Raw genomic sequence first — 22081 nt, forward strand, 5'->3', positions numbered from 1 at the left:
TAGGAAATTTTCCTAACTTAGCAGACAGTGGCAGCAAACAAGAAGTTATACATAGCCATCCCCATCCCTGAAGCAGAGGCCAAAACAAGAATATAAACAAATCCTGGAAACTGGTTCATGAGGAACTAGTTTCAACAAATTTAGTGAAGAAGCTACTGACAGATATAATTTCCCTCCAGGAGATCTTCCCCTCAACACATTCACACACACAAATGCAGTCTAGTCCCAGCTCCCTCCCTAACCTTCCTCTTCCTCATTCTGCTAGGTCACAGAAATGGTAACAGGAATCTATATCATTCTGTCTCTAGCTTAAGATAAAAGAAAAATTCTTTTTTTAGGAAACCTGGTGAAAAGAGAAAGTTCCCAAGGAGTAACCACACAAATTATTAAAGGTCAAAAGGGGTTTTAGACAGGGTGGGTGGGTCGGAAGAGATCAACCAAAGAACTTGTATGCACATATGCATAAGCCATGGACACAGACAATAGGGTGGTGAAGGCCTGGGGTTGGAGGTGGGGTTGGGCTAGAAGGGGTCAATGGGGGAAAAAGAGGGGCATATGTAACACTTTCAACAATAAAGATTAAAAAGAAAAAAAGAAAAGGGGTCTGAAACCTTTACTCATTAAATGAATAAACAACCAATTATATATCAGAAGCATTAATATTAAGATCAGGATGAAGACAAAGAGAACTTTTATCACTATTAACATTTTTTAACCAATTTATAAAATAATAGAGAAAAATATTACAAATAAAGTAAAAAAAATTTCACTTGCATATGATCTCACTCTACCTATAAGATTACAGGGAAATCACTGAAAAATTATGAAGACTATGCATTATGAAATCAGTGATTGGATAGTTACTAAATTAATATAAAAAAATTAGCAGTTCTTTTCTCTCTATATATAAAACCTTAATATGCAAATAGACCAAACGACAGAACAACCGAACAACTGAACAACCAAATAACCAGTCACTATGACGTGCGCTGACTACTAGGGGCGCACGGGGAACATGGCGGGCGTCGGTAGCAGGCGGCAGAGTGTGGTACATGGCAGGCATCGGCCACAGCGGGATGGTGGAGCAGGTGAGCAGGGGTGCCAGACCAACGTGGGATGCCGGTCACTGTCATCAGGGCGAGCCTCTGGTGGTTTCTGAAAATTCTTTGCTCCCACACACCATGGTCCTACCTGGCACTCTCACCTGCTGCCGTCACCTGCCCCACTCACACCCGCTGTCGGTGCCCGGCGCCAGCACTGATCACTCAGCACCATCAGCAGGTGCGAGCGGAGGCTGCTGGCCCTGATTGCCCTTGAGGGCTTATCCATCTCCCACTGCTCCTAAGGGGCAATCAGGGCAGCAGCCACCACTTGTACCCACTGACAGCGTCGGTCTCGCTTGCACCCGCTGCTGGAGCCAGCTCCAACTGCTCCATCAGTGGGTGTGAGCAGGGCCGGTGCTGTCAGCATGTGGGAGCAGTGGCAGCAGGAACGGGGCTGCTGGCAGACAGGGAACCAGGGGCCATGGTGGGAGGGACCAGGCAGGGGTGTGGAAGATGAGCCGAGACCCACCCTGTGCCCACCATAGCCTCGTGGCCCACAGATCCTTTCAAGGTGCACAAATTCATGCACTGGGCCCCTAGTATGTCAATAATAATCATCGAAGAAATCTATAGTAATAAAAGGGTAAGATGCTAATTAGACTAGACAGCCGAACGACCTTCCAAATGTCATTCCGGAAGTCCTTACAGACTAAGCCACAGAGGCAGGGGCCGAGGAAGAGGTGGTTAGGGGCGATCAGGCAGGTAGGTAAGCAATTAGGGGCAATCAGGCAGGCAGGCAGAGGCAGTTAGGGGTGATCGGGCAGGCAGGCGAGTGGTTAGGGGCGATCAGGCAGGCAAGCAGTTAGGGGCAATCAGGCAGGCAAGCAGTTAGGGGCGAGCAGGCAGGCAAGCAGTTAGGGGTGAGCAGGCAGGCAGGCAGAGTGGTTAGGGGCGATCAGACAGGCAGGTGAATGGTTAGGGTCAATCAGACAGGCAGAGTGGTTAGGGGTGATTAGGCAGGCAGGCGAGCAGTTAGGGGTAATGAGGCAGGCAGACAGAGGCAGTTAGAGGCGATCAGGCAGGGAGGTGAGCAGTTAGGGGAAATCAGACACCAGGCAGAGGCAGTTAGGGGCAATCAGGCAGGCAGGCTAGCAGTTAGGGGCAATCAGGCAGGCAGGCAGAGTGGTTAGGGGCTATCAGGCAGGCAGGTGAGTGGTTAGGGGCAATCAGACAGGCAGAGTGGTTAGGGGTGATTAGGCAGGCAGGCAGGTGAGTAGTTAGGGGCAATCAGACAGGCAGAGTGGTTAGGGGTGATTAGGCAGGCAGGCGAGCAGTTAGGGGTAATGAGGCAGGCAGGAAGAGTGGTTAGGGGCAATCAGACAGGCAGGCAGAGTGGTTAGGGGCAATCAGACAGGCAGGCGAGCGGTTAGGAGCCAGAGGTCCCAGATTGTGAGAGGTTGTAGGCCGGGCTGAGGGAACCCCCCCTCCCGTGCATGAATTTCATGCACCAGGCCTCTAGTAATATGAATAAAAATACGAACACAATAGCAAACAAAATTATAAAATAGGAACAAAAATTAATAAAGGGTGTCAATAAGGTCATGTTATCCTAGAGCGGGAGATGCCCTAGGGGTATGTGGACTGTCCTGTCCCTAACTGAGATAGTGGAGTTGGACTCTACCATACCTCTGAACCATTCCATGAGCCACCCTGTCAAAACTGAGCTGACATATAACCCAAGTGATACTCTAGACCCAATCAAGACCTACACTCCCCTGGCTTAGTTCTGAATCATAGAAATCAGCTTAAAACGGTTCATGTTTCTCAGACTGCAGATAGGAAACACAGCCATTCTGCAGAGAATCAAGATTCATCACTTTTTCAGGAATCAGATAAGGTGTCAAGTAGAGAAAACTTATTCTCTAAGAAAGGGCTTTCAAGGAACTGAAAAAGCTTTTGACAGAGAACCTTACTAAATATATGTGTGAAAGTAAATGAGTATATAGACCTTTTAACTATTATTGAATAGAACCAAAAGAATGTTTTGAAATGTGTTTATACTATTAAAAAATTCCCAATTTATCAATAAAGAAACAAAACAAAAAAATATCCTAATTAGCACAGCCTTCAATATTTCAGATTTTGTGATTCACTGTGGTTTGGTTTCAGGATTATCTTTTCATTCTCTGGACAAAAACAGTTTCCTAAGAAAATTAATAGTGTAAACAAATGGTTTGAAGCACCACAGAAGCATCTGTTTATATTCGGATAATTAATATGCTAAGCATTCTTATCTATTAAATTAAAGCAAGTCACCTAAAGACTTTTCTAGATAATACTTCATTATAATGAGTACATATAGTTGAAGTAATACAATGGACATCTGTTTTAAAATATTCTTCAATTTAAGCCCTTTACTAAATCAAGCTAGCTTCATACATTAGTTTTAATTACTAAGGGTTTACATTGTAAAAAAAAAAGAACTAAAAAAAAACTCTTTCAAAATGGGAAATAAAATTTTCTGTTCTTACCTTTGAAGTTCTCCATTCCCAACCATCACCTATCTGCTGTGAATGTTTGATGAATTCTGCACAATAATGCTGGAATGTTTTTTCTCCAAAAAATTCATCTTCTTCCATACTAAATGATAACTGCAATATAAAAATTAAGTATTAGCTATACAGAAATGGAAAAAATATATAGCTCTTGCTTATACGAACTCATCTATAATAATAAAAGTGTAATATGCAAATTGACTGAACAGCCGAACAGCAGAACGACCATCCGGACAACCATGCTATATAGTTGTGCGATGCAATTGGTCGGGGGCGATGCAATTGGTCGGGGGCTCCACCATCGCCCCACGATTGACCCGCAGAGGGAGGCCCAGGCCACCGGCCAGCAGGGCGATCCATCTGGGGAGGCTCCGCAATCACCCCAAAGATGCAGGCCCAGGCCACCCTCTGTGGGGCGATTGATTGTGGGGCTCCCGGATTGCAAGAGGGTGCAGGCCGGGATGAGGGCCCCCTGCCCCCGCCCACTGAGTTCATGAAATTCCTGCACCGGGGCTCTAGTATTGTAATAAAGGGAGATTAGCCATAAAAATAACCAACCTCCATTCAACCAACTTTGCCATATTTATCAACACAATGTCCATTCCCTCTATAAAAATTACCAATATCTACAGCATTCTGATCATGAAGCAATCTCTACTCCCCTCAGTTGAGGGTATGTTCACAAACCACATTCTTGTATTATAAATATACTTTAATGAAATGCTACACTAACCAAACCAATAAAATGTAATTTAAAAACAAAGACAACTGTTATTTCTAAGATTCAATGCCTTGGAAAGACTTTACAAAAGTAAATCTTCATTAGAAAAACATACTACTATTGAACTAGATATGGACAATTCAACTGAAAATTGGTAGTGGGAAAATCATACAAATCTAGTATTCTGTACTCAGATTGCTGCAAAAGTGGCTTAAGTTCTTTCATTTAAAGTTAAACTTTCATGTAAACCAAAAAGCTAGAGGATGCATTCTGGGTTCAGCTTAATCAAGAATGAACAATGAATTCCAATCAAGTACCCATACTCAAAGAAAGTGCCTTGGTCATATATGAAAAAATTGGCAAATTAATGTCTTTCTATGTTTTAAGTTGAAATAAAATGTTTTAAGTATGCATGTATTTTTAACATGAAAGTAATATTCTTTTTCAATTTAATAAAAGATTCATCAGAATAAAGAAAAAAAGAACACTATTGGCATAAATGAATCTTTACAGAAATGTATAAATTCTACTCTTCTGTAGCATATAAACATTAAGAAGGTAATTTAAATGTTTCTTAGCATTTTCTTTTATATCAAGTTCCTTGCTTATCCATAAATTTTTTTGCATGTATTATTTTTGATAACTTTACCTTTAATCAACTTCTTCAATTAACTGCTCAACTCTCAATTTTGATAGCACTGGAAAAGAGAATTTCTATTTAAAGTCTATACGATAATGAAGATATGCAGATTATAGTAAGCACAAGAAGGACCCCTCACAAAGGAGGGATGGTGGGGAAGTGTGTGTCATGGAAGAGTTTGGACTATTTCCATAGAAAATAAAGAATCAGACCTTAGAGCTGAAAAGGTCAGAATAATAAATCATTAGAGGCTCTGTGGAGGATGATCTGAGGGACACAAGCCTGAAAGCAAGGAGAAGAGTTAAAAGCTGTTGTAGTAGTCTGGGTGAGAGGTCAAAAGGATCTGAACCCAGGCAATGAAAGAATTCAGGAAGAATATGCATCTTAAGTTATGGAGAGAAGCCAAGATCAATTTAAGAAATTTGGAAGTCATCTTATAAAAGAGACAAATGAAATAACCCAGCTAGAATGAATATAGCGGATTCTTAATATGGCTTCTGGTGGATCATGAAAGTTTATACTAAATTTTGAATGTATGTGCTCTATATTTTAGTGGAGAAATATTCTACAATTTTCAACAGGTTGTTTAAAGGGTCTTAACCAAAAAGGTAGAAAACTTAATGCATAGTGAGAAGAACAGTGGGTTCAGAAAGAAACCTCCAGAACACCAGCAATTCAGGAACCCATAGAAGAAGAGGAACCAACAAAAGAACTAGAAAATAGAGTCAGGCATTAAGAGGAGATCCTAGCAAGGGCAGTGCCAGGGATTCCAGGGATGAAAGTCTCAAGGAAGTAGAGAATAACTAACAAATACTCAACAACATCAAAACAGAAGAGAGACCCATTAATAAAGGAAACAAAATAGAGTCACATAAAATGGCGTCAGAGTAAGTAGATGCTGCATGGACAAGTTCCCAGGAACAAACTGGAATTACAACTAAAATACAGAAAAACTTCCAGAATAATCAATGGAAGACTCACTGGAGAGAACCCTGATACCCAAGGACCAAAAGTGGAGACCGCATAGAGACTGGTAGGAGGGGCCAAGGTACGAAAGGGCTGGCTGGGCACCCACAGACAGCAACTGAAGTTCTGAAGAAATATCTCAGCTGCCCTGAGAACTCTGGGATCAATCCCAAAGCTGGGCCCCCAAGCAGAGAGCACCAGAACTGAGAAGGGTACCCACATAACATCTGACTATAAAAAGCAGTGAAGTTGCTGTCTACCAGGGAGTGATGGCTGGAAATTTAGGCATCCTCTTAAAGGGCCAACACACAAAATTCCCTGTGGAGCCACCCACTTTGTGCTCCAGCAGAGGGAGGGCAGAGTGGACTAGAGTTGTATGAGCAGAAGCCAGGATTTGGGGACTCAAGGCTTAGAGCTCAGAAGGCAGAAACCCCTGGTTTCCTGTGCTGAGATATTCCCTCATGCAGTAGAGGACATCTTTCCCACACAGAATTTTGCCTTGCCTGGGGGCAAGACAGTTGATCCACCCTATTGGAAAACACTTTGCCCTGAAGCCACTTAACAGACTGAAAATAATAGTCTCCAGGCAGAAGCAAATGCCCCACCCTATTGGGGAAAAAAACAACTCTTGCTATACCTGAGGACAATTGCCTGGGGGCAATTCAAGTCAGAATCCTATCAGTCTGTAGGCAGAGGCAGTCTCTGGAGGCTTTGAGTCTTTGCCTGATCTAATTTGAAACAGCATTTGACATTGTCCTGCACTAGAGATTGAGAGGCATAGAGGATTTAACTAATATATAGTCACAAACCCAAACAGACAGCCAAAATGAAGAAACAAAGAAACAACCCCCAAATGAAAGAACAAGAGAATTTTCCAGAAGAAGAGATAAGTGAAGCAGAGATAAAAAAAAATTATCTGAAACAGAGTTCAGAATAATGATGGTAAACATGCTCAACAGAAAAGATATAGTAACTATGAAAAAAGAACAGTCAGAAGTAAAGAATGACATAACACAAATAAAAAAATACATTGGAAGGAATACACAGCAGATTAGGGGAAGGTAAAGATCGAATCACTGAATTAGAAGATAGGGTTGAAAAAAATCACTCAATCAGAGAACCAAAAAGAAAAAACAATTAAAAAACAGGAGGACAGCTTAAGGGAGCTGTGAGACAACATGAAACATAACAATATTAGAATAGCAAGTGTGCCAGAAGAGGCAGAAGGGATAGAGAATGTGTTTGAAGAAATAATGGCAGAAAACTTCCCTAACCTAGTAAAGGAAAAAGTCACATAATTTCAGGAGGAAAAGAGAACCCCAAGAAAGAAGAACCCAAACAGGCCCACACCCAGATACATCATAATTAAAATGCCAAAAATTAAAGACAAAGAGAGAATCTTTAAGGCAGCAAGAGAAAAGCAAACTTTTACCTACAAAGAAGCTCCAATAAGGCTGAAACCTGATTTCTCATCAGAAACTCTACAGGCCAGAAGGGAATGACATGAAGTACTCAAGGTAATGGAAAGTAAAGATCTGAAACCAAGATCACCATATCCAGCAAAGTTATCATTCAAAATAGAAACCAAGATCACTATATTTAGCAAGGCTATCATTCAAAATAGATGGTCAAATAAAGAGCTCTCCAGACAAAAATAAGGCTAAAGGAGTATATCATCACCAAGCCAGCATTACAAGAAGTGCTAAAGGGACTGCTGTAATGAGGAGAAGAAGAAACAGAAATTCTCTAGGAATTAAAACAGCAATAAATAAATGCTCCAATCAAAAGGCATAGATAGGGTAGCTGAGTGGATACTAAAACATGACCCAACTATATGCTGTCTACAAGAGACCCACCTCAGGAAAAAAAAGACACACACACACAGGATGTGAGTGAAGGGATGGAAAAAAATTTTCCAGGCAAATGAAAAATAAAGAAAAGCTGGAGTAGGAATCTGACAAAATAGACTTCAAAATGAAGGCCATCACAAGAGACAACAAAGGTCACTACATGATACTAAAGGAATCAATCCAACAAGAGGATATAACCCTGGTAAACATATATGCACCCAATATAGGAGCACCTAAATATATAAAAAAAAACTTCTAGAGGACTTTAATGGAAAGATCAACAACAACATGGTCATAGTAGGAGAATTTAACACCTCGCTGACTTCACTGGATAGATCTTCCATACAAAAACTTAACAAGAAAACAGTGACTCTAAAGGACACACTGGATCAGATGGATTGTATTGACATTTATAGAACATTTAACCCCAAAGCAGCAGGATATACATTCTTCTCAAGTGCACATGGATCATTCACAAAGATAGACCACATGTTAGGACAAAAAACAAGTCTCTACAAGTTCAAGAAGATTGAAATTATATCAAGCATCTTCTCAGATCACAGTGGAATGAAATTAGATATCAACTACAGCAAGAACACCCAAAAACATTCAAACACATGGAGGCTAAATAGCATGTTATTAAACAATGAATGAGTTACCAACAAGATAAAGAAATAAATAAAAAACTTCATGGAAACAAATGAAAATGAACACATAACAACCCAAAATCTCTGGGACACAGCAAATCAGTCCTGAGAAGGAAGTTCATAGCCCTACATGCATACCTCAAAAAACAAGAAAGTGGAGAAGTAACCACTTGACACCACAGAAATACAAAGGATTGTAAGAAAATACTATGAACAACTATGTGCCAACAAAACAAAACAAACAAACAAAAAAAAATACAATCTCCCAAAACTGAATCAGGAGGAATCAGAAAACCTGAATAGTTCAATAACAACTGATGAGATAGAAGCAGTAATTAAAAACAAAACAAAACAAAAACTCCCACCAAACAAAAGCCCAGGTCTAGATGGCTTCATGGGGAGTTTTACCAAACATTCAAAGAAGAACTAATACCTATACTCCTCAAACTGTTTCAGAAAAATTCACTTCCAAACTCTTTTTATGAGGCCAGCATTATCCTAATTCCAAAACCAGATAAAGACACTATAAAGAAAGAGAATTATAGGCCAATATCCCTGATGAACATAGATGCCAAAATCCTCAACAAAATATTAGCAAATCAGATCCAGCAATATATTAAAAAGATCATACACCATGACCAAGAGGGATTAATTCCAGGGATGCAAGACTGGTACAATATCCGCAAATCAATAAATTTGATACATCACATAAACAACTTGAAAGACAAAAATGACATGATTGTATCAATAGATGCAGAAAAAGCATTTGACAAAATCCAATACCCATTTTTGATAAAAACTCTCAGCAAAGTGGGAAAAGAGGGAGCATATCTCAACATGTAAAGGTCATATATGACAAACCTACAGCCAATATTATACTCAGTGGGCAAAAACTAAAAGCATTTGCCCTAGCAACAGGAACAAGATGTGGATGTCTGCTTTCACCACACTTATTCAACATAGTACTGGAAGTGCTAGCCATAGCAATCAGACAAGAAAAAATAAAAGGCATCCAAATTCGAAAGGAGGAAGTAAAATTCTCATTATTCACAGATGACATGATATTATACATAGAAACCCCTAAAGACTCCACCAAAAAAATAGATCTAATAAATGAATTTGGCAATGTAGCAGGATTCAAAATCAACACCCAAAAAAATGATGGCTTTTTTATACACCAATAATGAATTCTCAGAAAGAGAAACTAAATAAACAATCCCATTTACCATTGCAACTAAAAATTAGGATACTTAGGAATAAATTTAACCAAGGAGGCAAAAGACCTGTACTCAGAAAACTACAGGACATTGAAAAAAAGAGATAGAAGAAGATATAAATAAGTGGAAGAATATACCATGTTCATGGTAGGATCAATATCATTAAAATGTCCATACTACCTAAGGCAATCTACAGATTCAATGCAATCCCTATTAAAATACCAATGGCATAATCTACAGAGCTAGAACAAATACTCCAAAACTTTATATGGAATCAAAAAAGATCCCAGCCGAAACCGGTTTGGCTCAGTGGATAGAGCTTCGGCCTGCGGACTGAGGGGTCCCAGGTTTGATTCCGGTCAAGGGCATGTACCTGGGTTGCGGGCACATCCCCAGTAGGGGATGTGCAGGAGGCAGCTAATCGATGTTTCTCTCTCATCGATGTTTCTGACTATCTCTCTCCCTTCCTCTCTGTAAAAAATCAATAAAATATATTAAAAAAAAAAAAAGATCCCAAATAGCTGAGCAATTTTGAGGAAAAAAAAGTTGGAAGAATCACAATACCAGATTTCAAGTTATATTACAAAGCCACCATAATCAAAACAGCCTAGTATTGGCACAGGAACAGGTCTATAGATCAATGGAACAGAACAGAGAACCCAGAAATCGACCCAAGCCATTACCCTCAATTAGTATTTGACAAAGGAGGCAAGAGCATACAATGGAGTCAAGAAAGTCTCTTTAATAAATGGTGTTGGGAAAATGGGGCAGATATGTGCAAAAAAAAAAAATGAAACTAGACCACCAACTCACACCATACACAAGAATAAAATGGATAATAGACTTAAATGTAAGTCATGAAAACATAAAAATCCTAGAAGAAACCATAGGCAGCAAAAATCTCAGACATTTCTCATAGCAATATGTTTATAGATACATCTCCTAAGGCAAAGGAAACTAAGGAGAAAATAAACAAATGGACTACATCAAAATAAAAACCTTCTGCACAGCAAAAAGAAACCATCAACAAAACAAAAAGAGAGCCCACTGTATGGGAGAACATATTTGGCAATGATATATCTGATAAAGGGTTAATATCCAAAATATATAAGGAACTCATACAACTTAACAGAAGGAAGACAACCAATCCAATTAAAAAATGGGCAAAGGACCTAAACAGACTCTTCTCCAAAGAGGACATACAGATGGCCAAGAGACATATGGGAAAATGCTCAAAGTCACTGATCATCAGAAATGAAAACGACAATGCAGTATCACCTTAAACCTGTCAGAATGGCTACCATCAACAAATCAACAAATGACAAGTGCTGGCGAGGATGTGGAGAAAAGGGAACCCTAGTACACTGCTGGTGGGAATGCAGACTGGTGCAACCATTATGGAAAACAATATGGAGTGTCCTCAAAAAATAAAATATGGAACTGCCATTTGAGCCAGTGATACCAAATCAGAAAGAATGTATGCACCCCTATGTTCATAGCAGCACAATTTACAGTAGCTGAGGTCTGAAAATAGCCCAGTGCCCATCAGTAGATGAGTGCATAAAAAAGCTGTGATACATTTATAGCATGGAATACTATGCAGCAATAAAAAAAGAAGAATTTCTTACCCTTTGAAACAGCATGAAGGGACTTGGAAAGTATCATGCTAACTAAAATAAGTCAGAGAAAGACAAGTATCAAATGATCGCACTCATATGTGGAATCTAAGTAACAAAATAAACTGATGAAGAGAGTGGATCCAGAGACATGGAAGCATGGATCAAAGTGCAGAATCTCAGAGGGAAGACGGGGCAGGGTGAGAAGTAATCAACCAAAGATCTTGTATGCTTATATGCAGAACCCATGGACACAGACAATAGGTTGCTGAAGGCCTGGGGCAGGGGTCAGGAGAGGGCTGTAGGGGGTAAATGGGAGGGGACGGGGGAACATATGTAATACTTTCAATAATAAGGAATTATTTTAAAAATAAATAAATAAATAAAGTTGTGGTGATGGTTAAAAATAAAGGGAACAAAATAAATGAACAAACAAAATAGAAACAAATTCATAAATATAGCAAACTGATGATTGCCATATGGAAGAAGAGTAGGGGAGATGGCTGAAAAATGTGAAGGGATTAAGAAGTGCAAATTGGTAATTACAAAACAGTCATGAGATGTAAAATGCAGCATAAATATTACAGTCACTATATATATAAAGAGCCAGGGGCTGTCACATCCAAAACAACTGAATGGACAACCGAACAGGCTGAGTGGGGCAACAAGGCCAGCAGGGGAGTTAGTGAGGGATGACCAAATGACTAAGCAGCAAGCTGCATGGGGCGACCAGGCCGGCAGGGGGGTTAGGGAGGAACGACCAAATGACTGAACAGCAGGCTGTGTGGGGCGACCAGGCTGGCAGAGCAGGGCAGTGAGGGGTGACCAGGCCAGCAGGGGGCACAGTTGGTGGCAACCAGGCCAGCAGTGGGGGCAGTGAGGGGAGACCAGGCCGTCAGAGGGGGGGGGGGGGCAGTTGGGGGCAACCAGGCCAACAGAGGGGACAGTTGGGGGCGACCAGGCCAGCGGGGGGGTGGGGCAGTGAGGGGCGACCAGGCCAGCGGGGGGGCAGTTGGGGGTGATCAGGTAGGCAGGCAGGTGAACAGTTAGGAGTCAGCAGTCCTGGATTGTGAGAGGGATCCTGGATTGGACAGGGTGTAGGCTGGGCTGAGAGGACCCCCTCCCCCATGCACAAATTTCATGCACCAGGCCTCTAGTATTGTAATACTATGTATGCTGAGAGATCAGTACCTGAGTTATCAGGGGATTCACTTTGTAAATTATATACTAGTAAGTGTCTAACCACCATGCTGTACACCTAAAACTAGTATAAAATAATATTGAATCTCAACTGTAATTGAAAAATAAAACTTAAAAAAAAAATTTCACAAAAATCTACACTAATAAAAGAGAAACATGGTAATTGGCGTACGACCACTACCCTTTTCATTGGCTAATCAGCGAGATATGCAAATTAACTGTCAGCAAAGATGGCGGCCGGCAGCCAGGCAGCTTGAAAGTAACATGAGGCTTGCTTGCCTCAGTGACAGAGGATCGTTGGAGGAATCCAACGTTCCCCGCCTGCGGCTGCAGGCCTCTGAGCGGGCAGTTTAAGAAACATTATAACAAATACCGCCGGACTTCAGCCAGCAGATTCGCAACATTGTAAGCAAAGGCCAGAAACCTACTTTCAGCCGCGGAGGCCTAAGAGCTGGAGCCAAGCCTCAAGGTAAAGCTGGCCCAGAATAAAAAAAAAAAAAAAGGAGCAGTTGGGAACTTCAGTCACTCCCAGCCTTAAAACAGCGCTCAGCCCCTCACCCAGACTGGCCAGGCACCCCAGTGAGGACCCCCACCCTGATCCAGGACATCCTTCAGAGCAAACCAGCCGGCCCCATCCATGCACCAGGCCTCTACCCTATATAGTAAAAGGGTAATGCCTCCCAGCACCGGGATCAGTGTGACAGGGGGCAGCGCCCAAACCCCCTGATCGCCCTGCGGCCCTGTGTGTGACAGGGGGCGGGGCCACAACCCCCTGAGCAGCCCTGCTCTGTGCCTGATAGGAGGGAGCTCCCCAACCCCCCCCCCCACAGGCCCTGCTCTGTGTGTGATGGGGTAGAGCCATAACCTCCCCATCGGCCCTGCCCTGAGTGTGAGAGTGGCGGCGCCCCAACTCCCTGATCGGCCCTGCTCTGTGTGTGACGGGGGCAGCGCCCCAACCCCCTGATTGGCCCTGCTCTGTGTGTGACAGGGGGTGGCGCCGCAACCTCCCCATCGACCCTGCCTTGAGTGTGACAGGGGACGGTGCCCCAACCCCCCAATTGGCCCTATCCTGAATGTGACTGAGGGTGGCATCACAACCTCCCAATCTGCCCTGCTCTGTGAATGACAGGGCGGCACCCCAACTCCCCAATCGGCCCTGCTCTGAGCCCGATCAGGGGCTGCACCTAGGGATTGGGCCTGCCCTCTGCCATCCGGGAGCAGGCCTCAGCCAGCAGGTCGTTATCTCCCGAGGGGTCCCAGACTGCGAGAGGGCACAGGCCGGGCTGAGGGAGCCCCCCTCCCCCCCGAGTGAACAAATTTTTATGCACCGGGCCTCTAGTCTATATATAAAAGACTAAGTGACCAACCAAATGTCCATCCGACTGTCCAACTGACCGGCCGATACATATGACATGCACTGGCAATCTATATATATATGAAAACCTAAGCGACCAAACAACCAAATGACCAGTCAACCAGTCACTATGATGTGCAGTGACCAGCAGGGGGCAGACGCTCTGCAGGAGCTGCCCCCTGGTGGTCAGTGTGCTCCCATGGCCAACTTCCCATGGTCCCTCTCCCCGGTCAGCCGGCCCAGATGGGCCCTGATAGGGACTGAGCAAGATGGCCCCAATCGGTCCTGATCATCGGCCATGCTGAGGGACCCCACCCATACACGATTTTGTGCACTGGGCCTCTAGTAAATAAATAAATAAATAAATTTGTAAATGCCTAAGGAATACCCAAGTTATGATATCTAGCAGGCCTACTAACATGGACCTGGAACTTAGAAAAAATAAAAAATCAATCTGGGCTGAAAATATTAATTATAAATCAACATTACACAGATTACAGAAAACACCTTCAATTACTCAGTGAGAGGATACAGAACCTTAATAGGAAAGATGAAATTGTACAGACAGAAATAGGTTTGCCAACTATATAATGACCCTGACATATATTGAAAGATATTCAATCAAAGAAAAATCCCACTTAATTCATAAAGAAAACTAATATATCTTGGAATATTTTATAAATTTCAAGCAAACCCTCACTTAATAACAAAAGTGAACTAAGTAAAAACATTACATTCCCTAAGCCCTCCAGTTACTTGAGGTTTACTAAACTCTTCAAAATGTTAGTTGAAACATAAAATTTCACTCAATAACCATAGTTTATTTAATTAACAGCACTGCCACTAGCAAGATGAGTAAACATCAAAGCACTAATTAATATTTGTTCGAATACTTTAAAATTATCTAAAGACCAGGCTTATGGCTTGATTACAAAATTAGGAACTATACCATATTAAAATGACATCCATCTCAATTCAAATCATTGTAATGTGCCATAATAAAATATTACTGAATAATTATTGTCTTTTTGCTCAAGTAAGAATCTTTCACCTCATTAAAAATAAAAATATAACCTTGGCCAATGTGGCTTAGTTGGTTGAGCATTGTCCTATGTACAGATCTCAATAGGTGGACATGTCCAGGTTGCAGGTTCGATCTATAGTTGGGGCAGGTGCAGGAGGCTACCAATCGATATTTCTCTCTTTCTCCCTCTCCCTTCCTCTCTCTCTCTAAAGAAAATCAATTAAAAAAACATATTTTAAATAAACAAGTCATAAAAATATAATTTGATCAACATTTTTATATGTACTTTTCGAGTTGTAATGCTCTCTAGTCCTCTACCAAGTTCATAGACTAGTAGAGACAGAAATTAGAATCTTAAAACTTCCTATTATGAGATGGCTTAAATTATGGTCAAAATGGAAATAACCACAACTGCAGTTTATTAAGGAATAATGGCAAAAATAATCCTTAATTTGCAAATGAAAATCCTTAGATGTGAACTGCCCATTTTTCCAGACTTAAGCTATCCTAAATTTAGACTAGAGGTGACAACAGAATACAAGTAAACTCTCAGTTAAAAAGGCGAATTTTAATTCTCATCTCATCCTAAACAATGAACTTCTCATTTCTTATTATAAGTAAAAGTTAAAAATAAGTCAGACCTGTTTCCTGTCATAAAGTATAAGTTGTTAATACATCTATTTTGCTTGAGTTTCAGTCTTACTGAACAACTGTTTGGGTTTTGTTTTTTTGTTTTTGTTTTTTAAGCTTAACTGATCAAAACCTTTCTTTAACTGCTTCAGCAGAGGCTACAGATTAGGAAAATAATTTTTTTCCCCATCAACTGAAAGAAGTCTTTCTAAAATACTGGTTAGCCCTAACACTAGACTAGCCGTGGGCAAACTACGGCCCGGGGGTTTTTGAAATGAATAAAACTAAAAAAAAAAAAAAGACCGTACCCTTTTATGTAATGATGTTTACTTTGAATGTATATTAGTTCACACAAACACTCCATCCATGCTTTTGTTCCGGCCCTCCGGTCCAGTTTAAGAACCCATTGTGGCCCTCGAGTCAAAAAGTTTGCCCAGCCCTGCTCTAGACAGTGTGAAGAAGCTTATTCTGCTGCTATTAAATATATCTTTTCAGAAAAGCAGCCTCAGTACATTCTAACCTGGTGTATAATCATTGTTCAAATGATCCTTTTTAATTAAAAACAGCTTTTTTCACTACCATGTTCCACATTTTTTATGTGATTTTTAATCTAATGTGTGGAAAACTGATACTTTTTTTTTTTTGGTTGGAGACATTTCTTTTGATGAGTCCATAAATCAATGTGTATCAGAGTCATAATGAGATTAAAACACTTTAAGAAATAGAACTAAATTTCCCCAGAACTTAAGATCGTTTATAAAAATGTGATTATCACTGAACATACTATGATACTTTCACACATTAAAAATCATTTTTAACTAATATAAGTAAGCCACTTCCTCTGTACTTATCCCTGCCTGCCACAGTTTTACATTATTGTAACTTTAGATTTAGATTCTTACCTAACAAAGCACACAATTACTAGCTGGAAGGTAAACTCAACCCATTGCCTTTACTGAGAAATTGGCTGGAATTCATTTAATTAGTTAATCATTTAACACATTGTTTGCGGGTAGTTTTTATCGCGCGCTAACAGGTGGTGCGGGCCATTTTTGCAGTTGAATAGATTACTTACATTATACCTGGAAGTACATACATAATTCACCATTGTATGTGTTAGAGACCCAAATTTTGTCCTTTGGAATTCGTATATCTGCATGTTAGCATCCCTTTAGAGCAATAAAAAAGTATAAACGTATTTATACATTACCTGCATTCTACCACTAGTCTATAAAAAACGTATTAATACGTGTCCCGCGCTCTACTACCAATCAACGTAAAACACATAAATACGTTTCCCGCATACAATGCGTTAACTAGTAGGGTCTTTGGGCAATGGTCCTCAAATATTAGACAGCCATGAGGCACCCAGGGTACAAATTTATATGTGGAATCCTAGGTCCCGATCAGGATTACCTGATTTTGAAAGCCCGAAATAAGCATTTATAATTAGCATCAGATATACTTTTGAGGAGGAATAATGCTAGAAAACAGAAAAACAATGAATCATTTTGATGAAGCTAGTGAAAGGCTTAGGTGGGGCACAGCAGGCATGGCCCAGGTAATCTTATCTAATAAAAGGGTAATATCCAAGTTAACCGTCACTCCGTCACAAAGATGACGGCTCCCATAGCCACAAGATGGAGGCGCCCAGTCCTCTCAGCCCTGCCGGAGTCCCCCAGTCCCAGCGGGGGGGCCACTGAGAGCGGGCAGCATGAGTGGCCTGGCAGAATGCTTGCTTCGTTGCCGAGGCAACTAGGCAAGTGTTCCACCCCGGCTGCGGAAGGCCTCTGGGCAGTGGGCACAGAGTGGCCGGGGGTGGGGGGAACACTTGCATCATTGCCGGCGGGCTGAGGGACCCCCACCCCCCACCGTGCATGAATTTTGTGCACCAGGCCTCTAGTCTAATAAATAAGAACGCAGCAAAAGAGAGGACGTGTGTTCAGTCATGACAGCAGCTGAACAGCAGGCTCAGTGTTCCCTCCTTGCCTTCCTACTGAAACATATAAAGCAAGTCAAAGTTTAAATTAGATTGTACCTGGACTGGAATTAAAGGATTTTTACTGGTGGCTGAACTTGCAGCTAGACCTCTGCAGCTAGAGCTCCAATTAGGAAGAGGGTACCAACTCCAGCAGTTAAATTTGGCAATTTGGCCTGGCCAGTGTGGCTCAATGGCTGAGTGTTGACCTATGAACCAGGAGGTTAGGATTTGATTCCAGGTCAGGGTATGCCCAGGTCAGGGTATGCTCCCCTGTGGGGGGCATGCAGGAGGCAGCCAATCAATGATTCTCTCTCATCATTGATGTTTCTATCTCTCTCTCCTCCCCCTTTCCCTCTGAAATCAGAAAATATATATATATATATATATATATATATATATATATATATATATATTTTTTTTTTTTTTTAAATGTGGCAATTTGACCTAAAGCAGTCTGGAACCAGAGCCTGGGCCCTAGAGGAGTTATATTTCAGATAATCCTTGCATTATAAGACGATACTGAAAGACACAATACATAAAGGGATGAAGAGGATTAGTGGAGTAGGAATGGGCAGTGAACCTAGGAACAGGTTGAAATGAGGCAGAGTAGACAGGTAAACAGTGTAACTGGGGAGTATAGATTATGGAATACAAGAAAATTGTGGGGGAGGAAGGCAGTTTATAAATAGCATGAAACCTCTAAAGAGATTTCATTTAAGTAGTGGGCAGGAAACTATTGTAGGTTCTTGAGCTCAGAAGAGACAATAAAAGAGTTTCCTCTGAAAGCTATTACATGTCAGTGATAATTTCATATTAGTAAGTTCTCTTCCTGGGTCCTGTAGGAGATAGAGCACTTCAGGGCCTGGGGTGCCAGGTACAGTACTAGAGACGTTGATTCTGCATAGCTGTTTAGCAACCTTTCCCTAATCTGGATGCTCTGAAGTAGGGGTTTATTCTCCATTCCTCTACTATTCAATCGTTTTATACTCAGCCTGCTTGGCACCTGAAGACATACATCTGTTTTCAAGGGATAAACACCAAATAATTTCCCTGGCATTTTGTTTATATGGTACTCTGACTATATGTATGACTCTAACACTACCTCTACAGTCACAAAACACATCTCTAGACTTCATAGATATTCATAATCAAATCAAACCCAGTCTTAAATAATCTGCTTATATGAACTTTACCCTAAGTTGATCTCCCTAAGGGGTTGCTATCTTTCTCTGAAATGTACAAGCATTAGGAATTGCTATCAATTTATAATTTGTCACAAAACATTATGCCCAGTTTGAATGCCTCAAATTATAGCTAAATCCCAGTAAACCTTATCCTAAATAAAGGGGAAAGGGAAGTGGGGAGAAGAGAAATGGGGGAGGTGACATAATCTTGTAACAGTCTGTAGCCAAATGAACTCAGTTTAGAACCATTGGAAACTGTTCCCACTCGTTTCCTCCATTAAACTATCAATAACAATTCTTAAACCTTGTCATTGCAACACTTTAATGTGGATTTCTCCATACTCAACATGTTTTGTCAAGTTTTCATTTTGCAAATGTTCGCTCTTGTCCATATTTGACGCTGCAGAAGAAGGAAAGGTCGTATGATGTAGTTAGTACTACACAGGGCCTACGTTTTCCAATCCTGCAAAGCACAAACTTAAGCTTTTGCCACTAAGGAGTGGAAGCCATTGTCAAACTGTATTTAAACAAAACAAAAAAAACAAACTTAGAAACATGATTCATAAAAATAAAGTGAACCTATGGTAAAGATTTATTGAATTTACAATGAAGGAACAAGCTGAATGGTAAAAATTATTACAAAATCTACACTAATAAAAGAGAAACATGGTAATTGGCGTACGACCGCTACCATTCCCATTGGCTAATCAGCGAGATATGCAAATTAACTGGCAGCCAAGATGGCGGCCGGCAGCCAGGCAGCTGATGCGAACAGGGAGGCTTGCTTGCTTCAGTGACGGAGAACTCCAAGGTTCCCCGCCTGACTTGCTGGCCTCTCAGCTGCAACTCTAAGTAACTATGTTGCAAATATAGAAGCTAAAAACCCCCCAGAAATCTGCTTTACTCAGCCGGGCTTCAGCCAGCCGGACCGCAACATTGTATCAAATACAGACGGTAAACAAAGGCCAGAAACCTGTTTTCAGCAGCCGAGGCCTCAGAGCTAAAGCTGGCCCAGAATAAAAAAGAAAAAAAGAAAGAAAAAAAGGAGCGGTTGGGCGCTTCAGTCCCAGCCTGAAAACAGCCCTCAGCCCCTCACCCAGACTGGCCAGGCACCCAGTGGGGACCCCCACCCTGATCCAGGACACCCTTCAGGGCAAACCAGCCAGCCCCACCCATGCACCAGGCCTCTATCCTATATAGTAAAAGGGTAATATGCCTCCCGGCACTGGGATCAGCGGATCCGCGAGGCCTCCCAGCACCAGGATCAGCGTGACAGGGGGCAGCGCCCAAACCCCCTGATCGCCCTGCAGCTCTGTGACAGGGGGTGGGGCCACAACCCCCCCCCCCCGCCCCCCACGGGCCGTGCTCTGTGTGTGATGGGGTAGAGCCATAACCTCCCCATCTGCCCTGCCCTGAGTGTGACAGTGGCAGCGCCCCAACCCCCTGATCAGTCCTGCTCTGTGGGTGATAGAGGGCGGCGCCCCAATCCCCCCCCACCCCCCCGATGGGCCCTGTTCTGTGTGTGATGGGGTAGAGTCATAACCTCCCCATCTGCCCTGCCCTGAGTGTGAGAGTGGCGGCGCCCCAACCCCCTGATCCGCCCTGCCCTGAGTGTGACAGGGGGCGGTGCCCCAACTCCCCTATCGGCCCTACTCTGTGACAGGGGGGAGCTCCCCAACCCCCTGATTGGCCCTGCTCTGTGCATGACAGGGGGTGGCGCCGCAACCTCCCCATCGACCCTGCCTTGAGTGTGACAGGGGGCGGCGCCCCAACTCCCCAATCGGCCCTGCTCTGAGCCCGACCAGGGGCTGCACCTAGGGATTGGGCCTGCCCTCTGCCACCAGGAGCAGGCCTAAGCCAGCAGGTCGTTATCTCCCGAGGGGTCCCAGTCTGCGAGAGGGCACAGGCCGGGCTGAGGGACCCCCCTCCCCCTCGAGTGCACAAATTTTTATGCACCGGGCCTCTAGTCTTGTAATAAAATCACAACCTTCAGGAGCATTTTTTCTCCCAATCAGAAATAATTTGCTTCTCAATTATACCCCCCACCCCCACCCCAATGTAATTCCACAGCCTGGGCCCTAATCACTATTATGTCAAGCCTTGGCTCAGTGGTTAGAGCCTCTGCACACTAGAGGGTCAGGGTTCAATTCCCGGCCAAGGGCATGTACCTGGGTTACTGGTTGGAGTGTGTGGGAGGCAATCAGGCCGACTCACAGGAATAGCTTGCTCTCTCTCTCCCCCCTCCCTCCCTCCCTCCTACTCTCTCTGAAAAGCAACGGAAAAAAATATCCTCAGGTGAGGAGTAACAAAAAAAAACACTGTTACTTCAAGTGAAAGCATAGTTGCCTAGATACCTACTTCATCCTCAGGTGGTTCTGTTAGACAAGGCTCCATTTTGACTCGGAAAAGACAAGTACCTATCCCTTTGCCTTTCCTGAAATGTTTTTCATTTTTAGCATAACAAATGCTCCTATGAATCAGTTAACTATTTCTACATCCCGCTCCCCCATGGCGGTTTCAGATACCATGAGGAGCGAGTGACACCCCTTCCAGCTCCTCGGCCTGTCCCGGCCCGCAGGGCAATGGATGCCGGTTCCAGGGCAATGGATGCCGGTTCCAGGGCAATGGATGCCGGTTCCAGGGCAATGGATGCCGGTTCCAGGGCTGCCCGGAGACCTGCCGGCCCCGCGCGGGCTTTCGACACGGGCGGCAGCTCCCGCGGCCACGGCCCGGCCAGGCCTGCGCGGCCGAGCGCGCTCCGGAGCGGGGGGGCACGGCCCCCATCCCGCCCCCGCAGCGGCGCCCGGAGCTGCGGGACAGGCCTGCGTGGGGCCTTTTGTTCAGGGCTGGGCCGTCCCCGCCCCGCACCCGCCTTCCTCCCGGGGCCGGAGCGGAGCGAGGGCCGGCGGGAGGCAGCGGCGGGCAGCGGCGCCGGCAGGGGCTGTGGGGATACTCACCCGCTCCGCCGGCCCGACCCGCCGCCCGGCCTCGAGGGCGGGGCCGCGGGCGGGGGCGGGGGAGCGGGCGCAGGACCCAGCGCCGCGCGGGCAGCCGCCGGCCGCCTCGGGGAGGAGAGGGCCGGGCCCCCGGGAGCCACAGGGGTGGTGGCGGCGGAGCCGAGCCAACGGGGAGGGAGGTTCACCGGGGGAGGTGCCGAGCCCGCCCTCCCTCTGCCGCCACCCCCGCCGCGGGCGACCGGGCGGGAGCATGCGCGCTGCGCCTCCCGCGCGCCGCGGGGCCTCCTCGCCGCAGCCGCTGCGGGACCCTCTGCGCCGGGGGGAGCCGGAGGAGGGGGGGCGACCTCCGCGCTGCCCGCGACCACCGCCGCCAAGTGCCCCCCGGGACCCCGAGGGCGCTGTCCCCTGTGCGCAACACAAAGGCGGCCGCTACGGAGGCGGGAGCCGGCCGACAGCAGGGGAGGGGTGCCGCGCCCCAGGCCTCAGCTCGCTCCCC

At 44.0% G+C, this 22081-nt stretch overlaps 1 protein-coding gene across 7 annotated transcripts in view; it reads right to left on the reverse strand.

Moving 5' to 3' along the window:
- The window catches only part of ATG10 (autophagy related 10), a 207097-nt gene extending 185422 nt beyond the window's left edge, over positions 1–21675 (reverse strand). Inside the window, exons 1-3 of one of the 7 annotated variants that reach the window (XM_059694181.1) lie at positions 21586–21666; positions 4969–5017; positions 3575–3694 (exon numbers count right to left, since the gene is read on the reverse strand). In XM_059694181.1, the coding sequence (XP_059550164.1) occupies positions 3575–3682 (108 nt within the window). In that variant the 5' untranslated portion in view covers positions 3683–3694; positions 4969–5017; positions 21586–21666. Of the gene's footprint in view, positions 1–3574; positions 3695–4968; positions 5018–11267; positions 11292–21585 lie in introns of those variants that run through there. The other 6 variants (XM_059694176.1, XM_059694177.1, XM_059694179.1 and 3 more) reach the window with 6 other exon arrangements.
- Positions 21676–22081: the final 406 nt, after the last annotated feature.

Source organism: Myotis daubentonii, chromosome 4, assembly GCF_963259705.1.
Source record: "Myotis daubentonii chromosome 4, mMyoDau2.1, whole genome shotgun sequence".
In the NCBI taxonomy this organism is placed as follows: Eukaryota; Metazoa; Chordata; class Mammalia; order Chiroptera; family Vespertilionidae; genus Myotis; species Myotis daubentonii.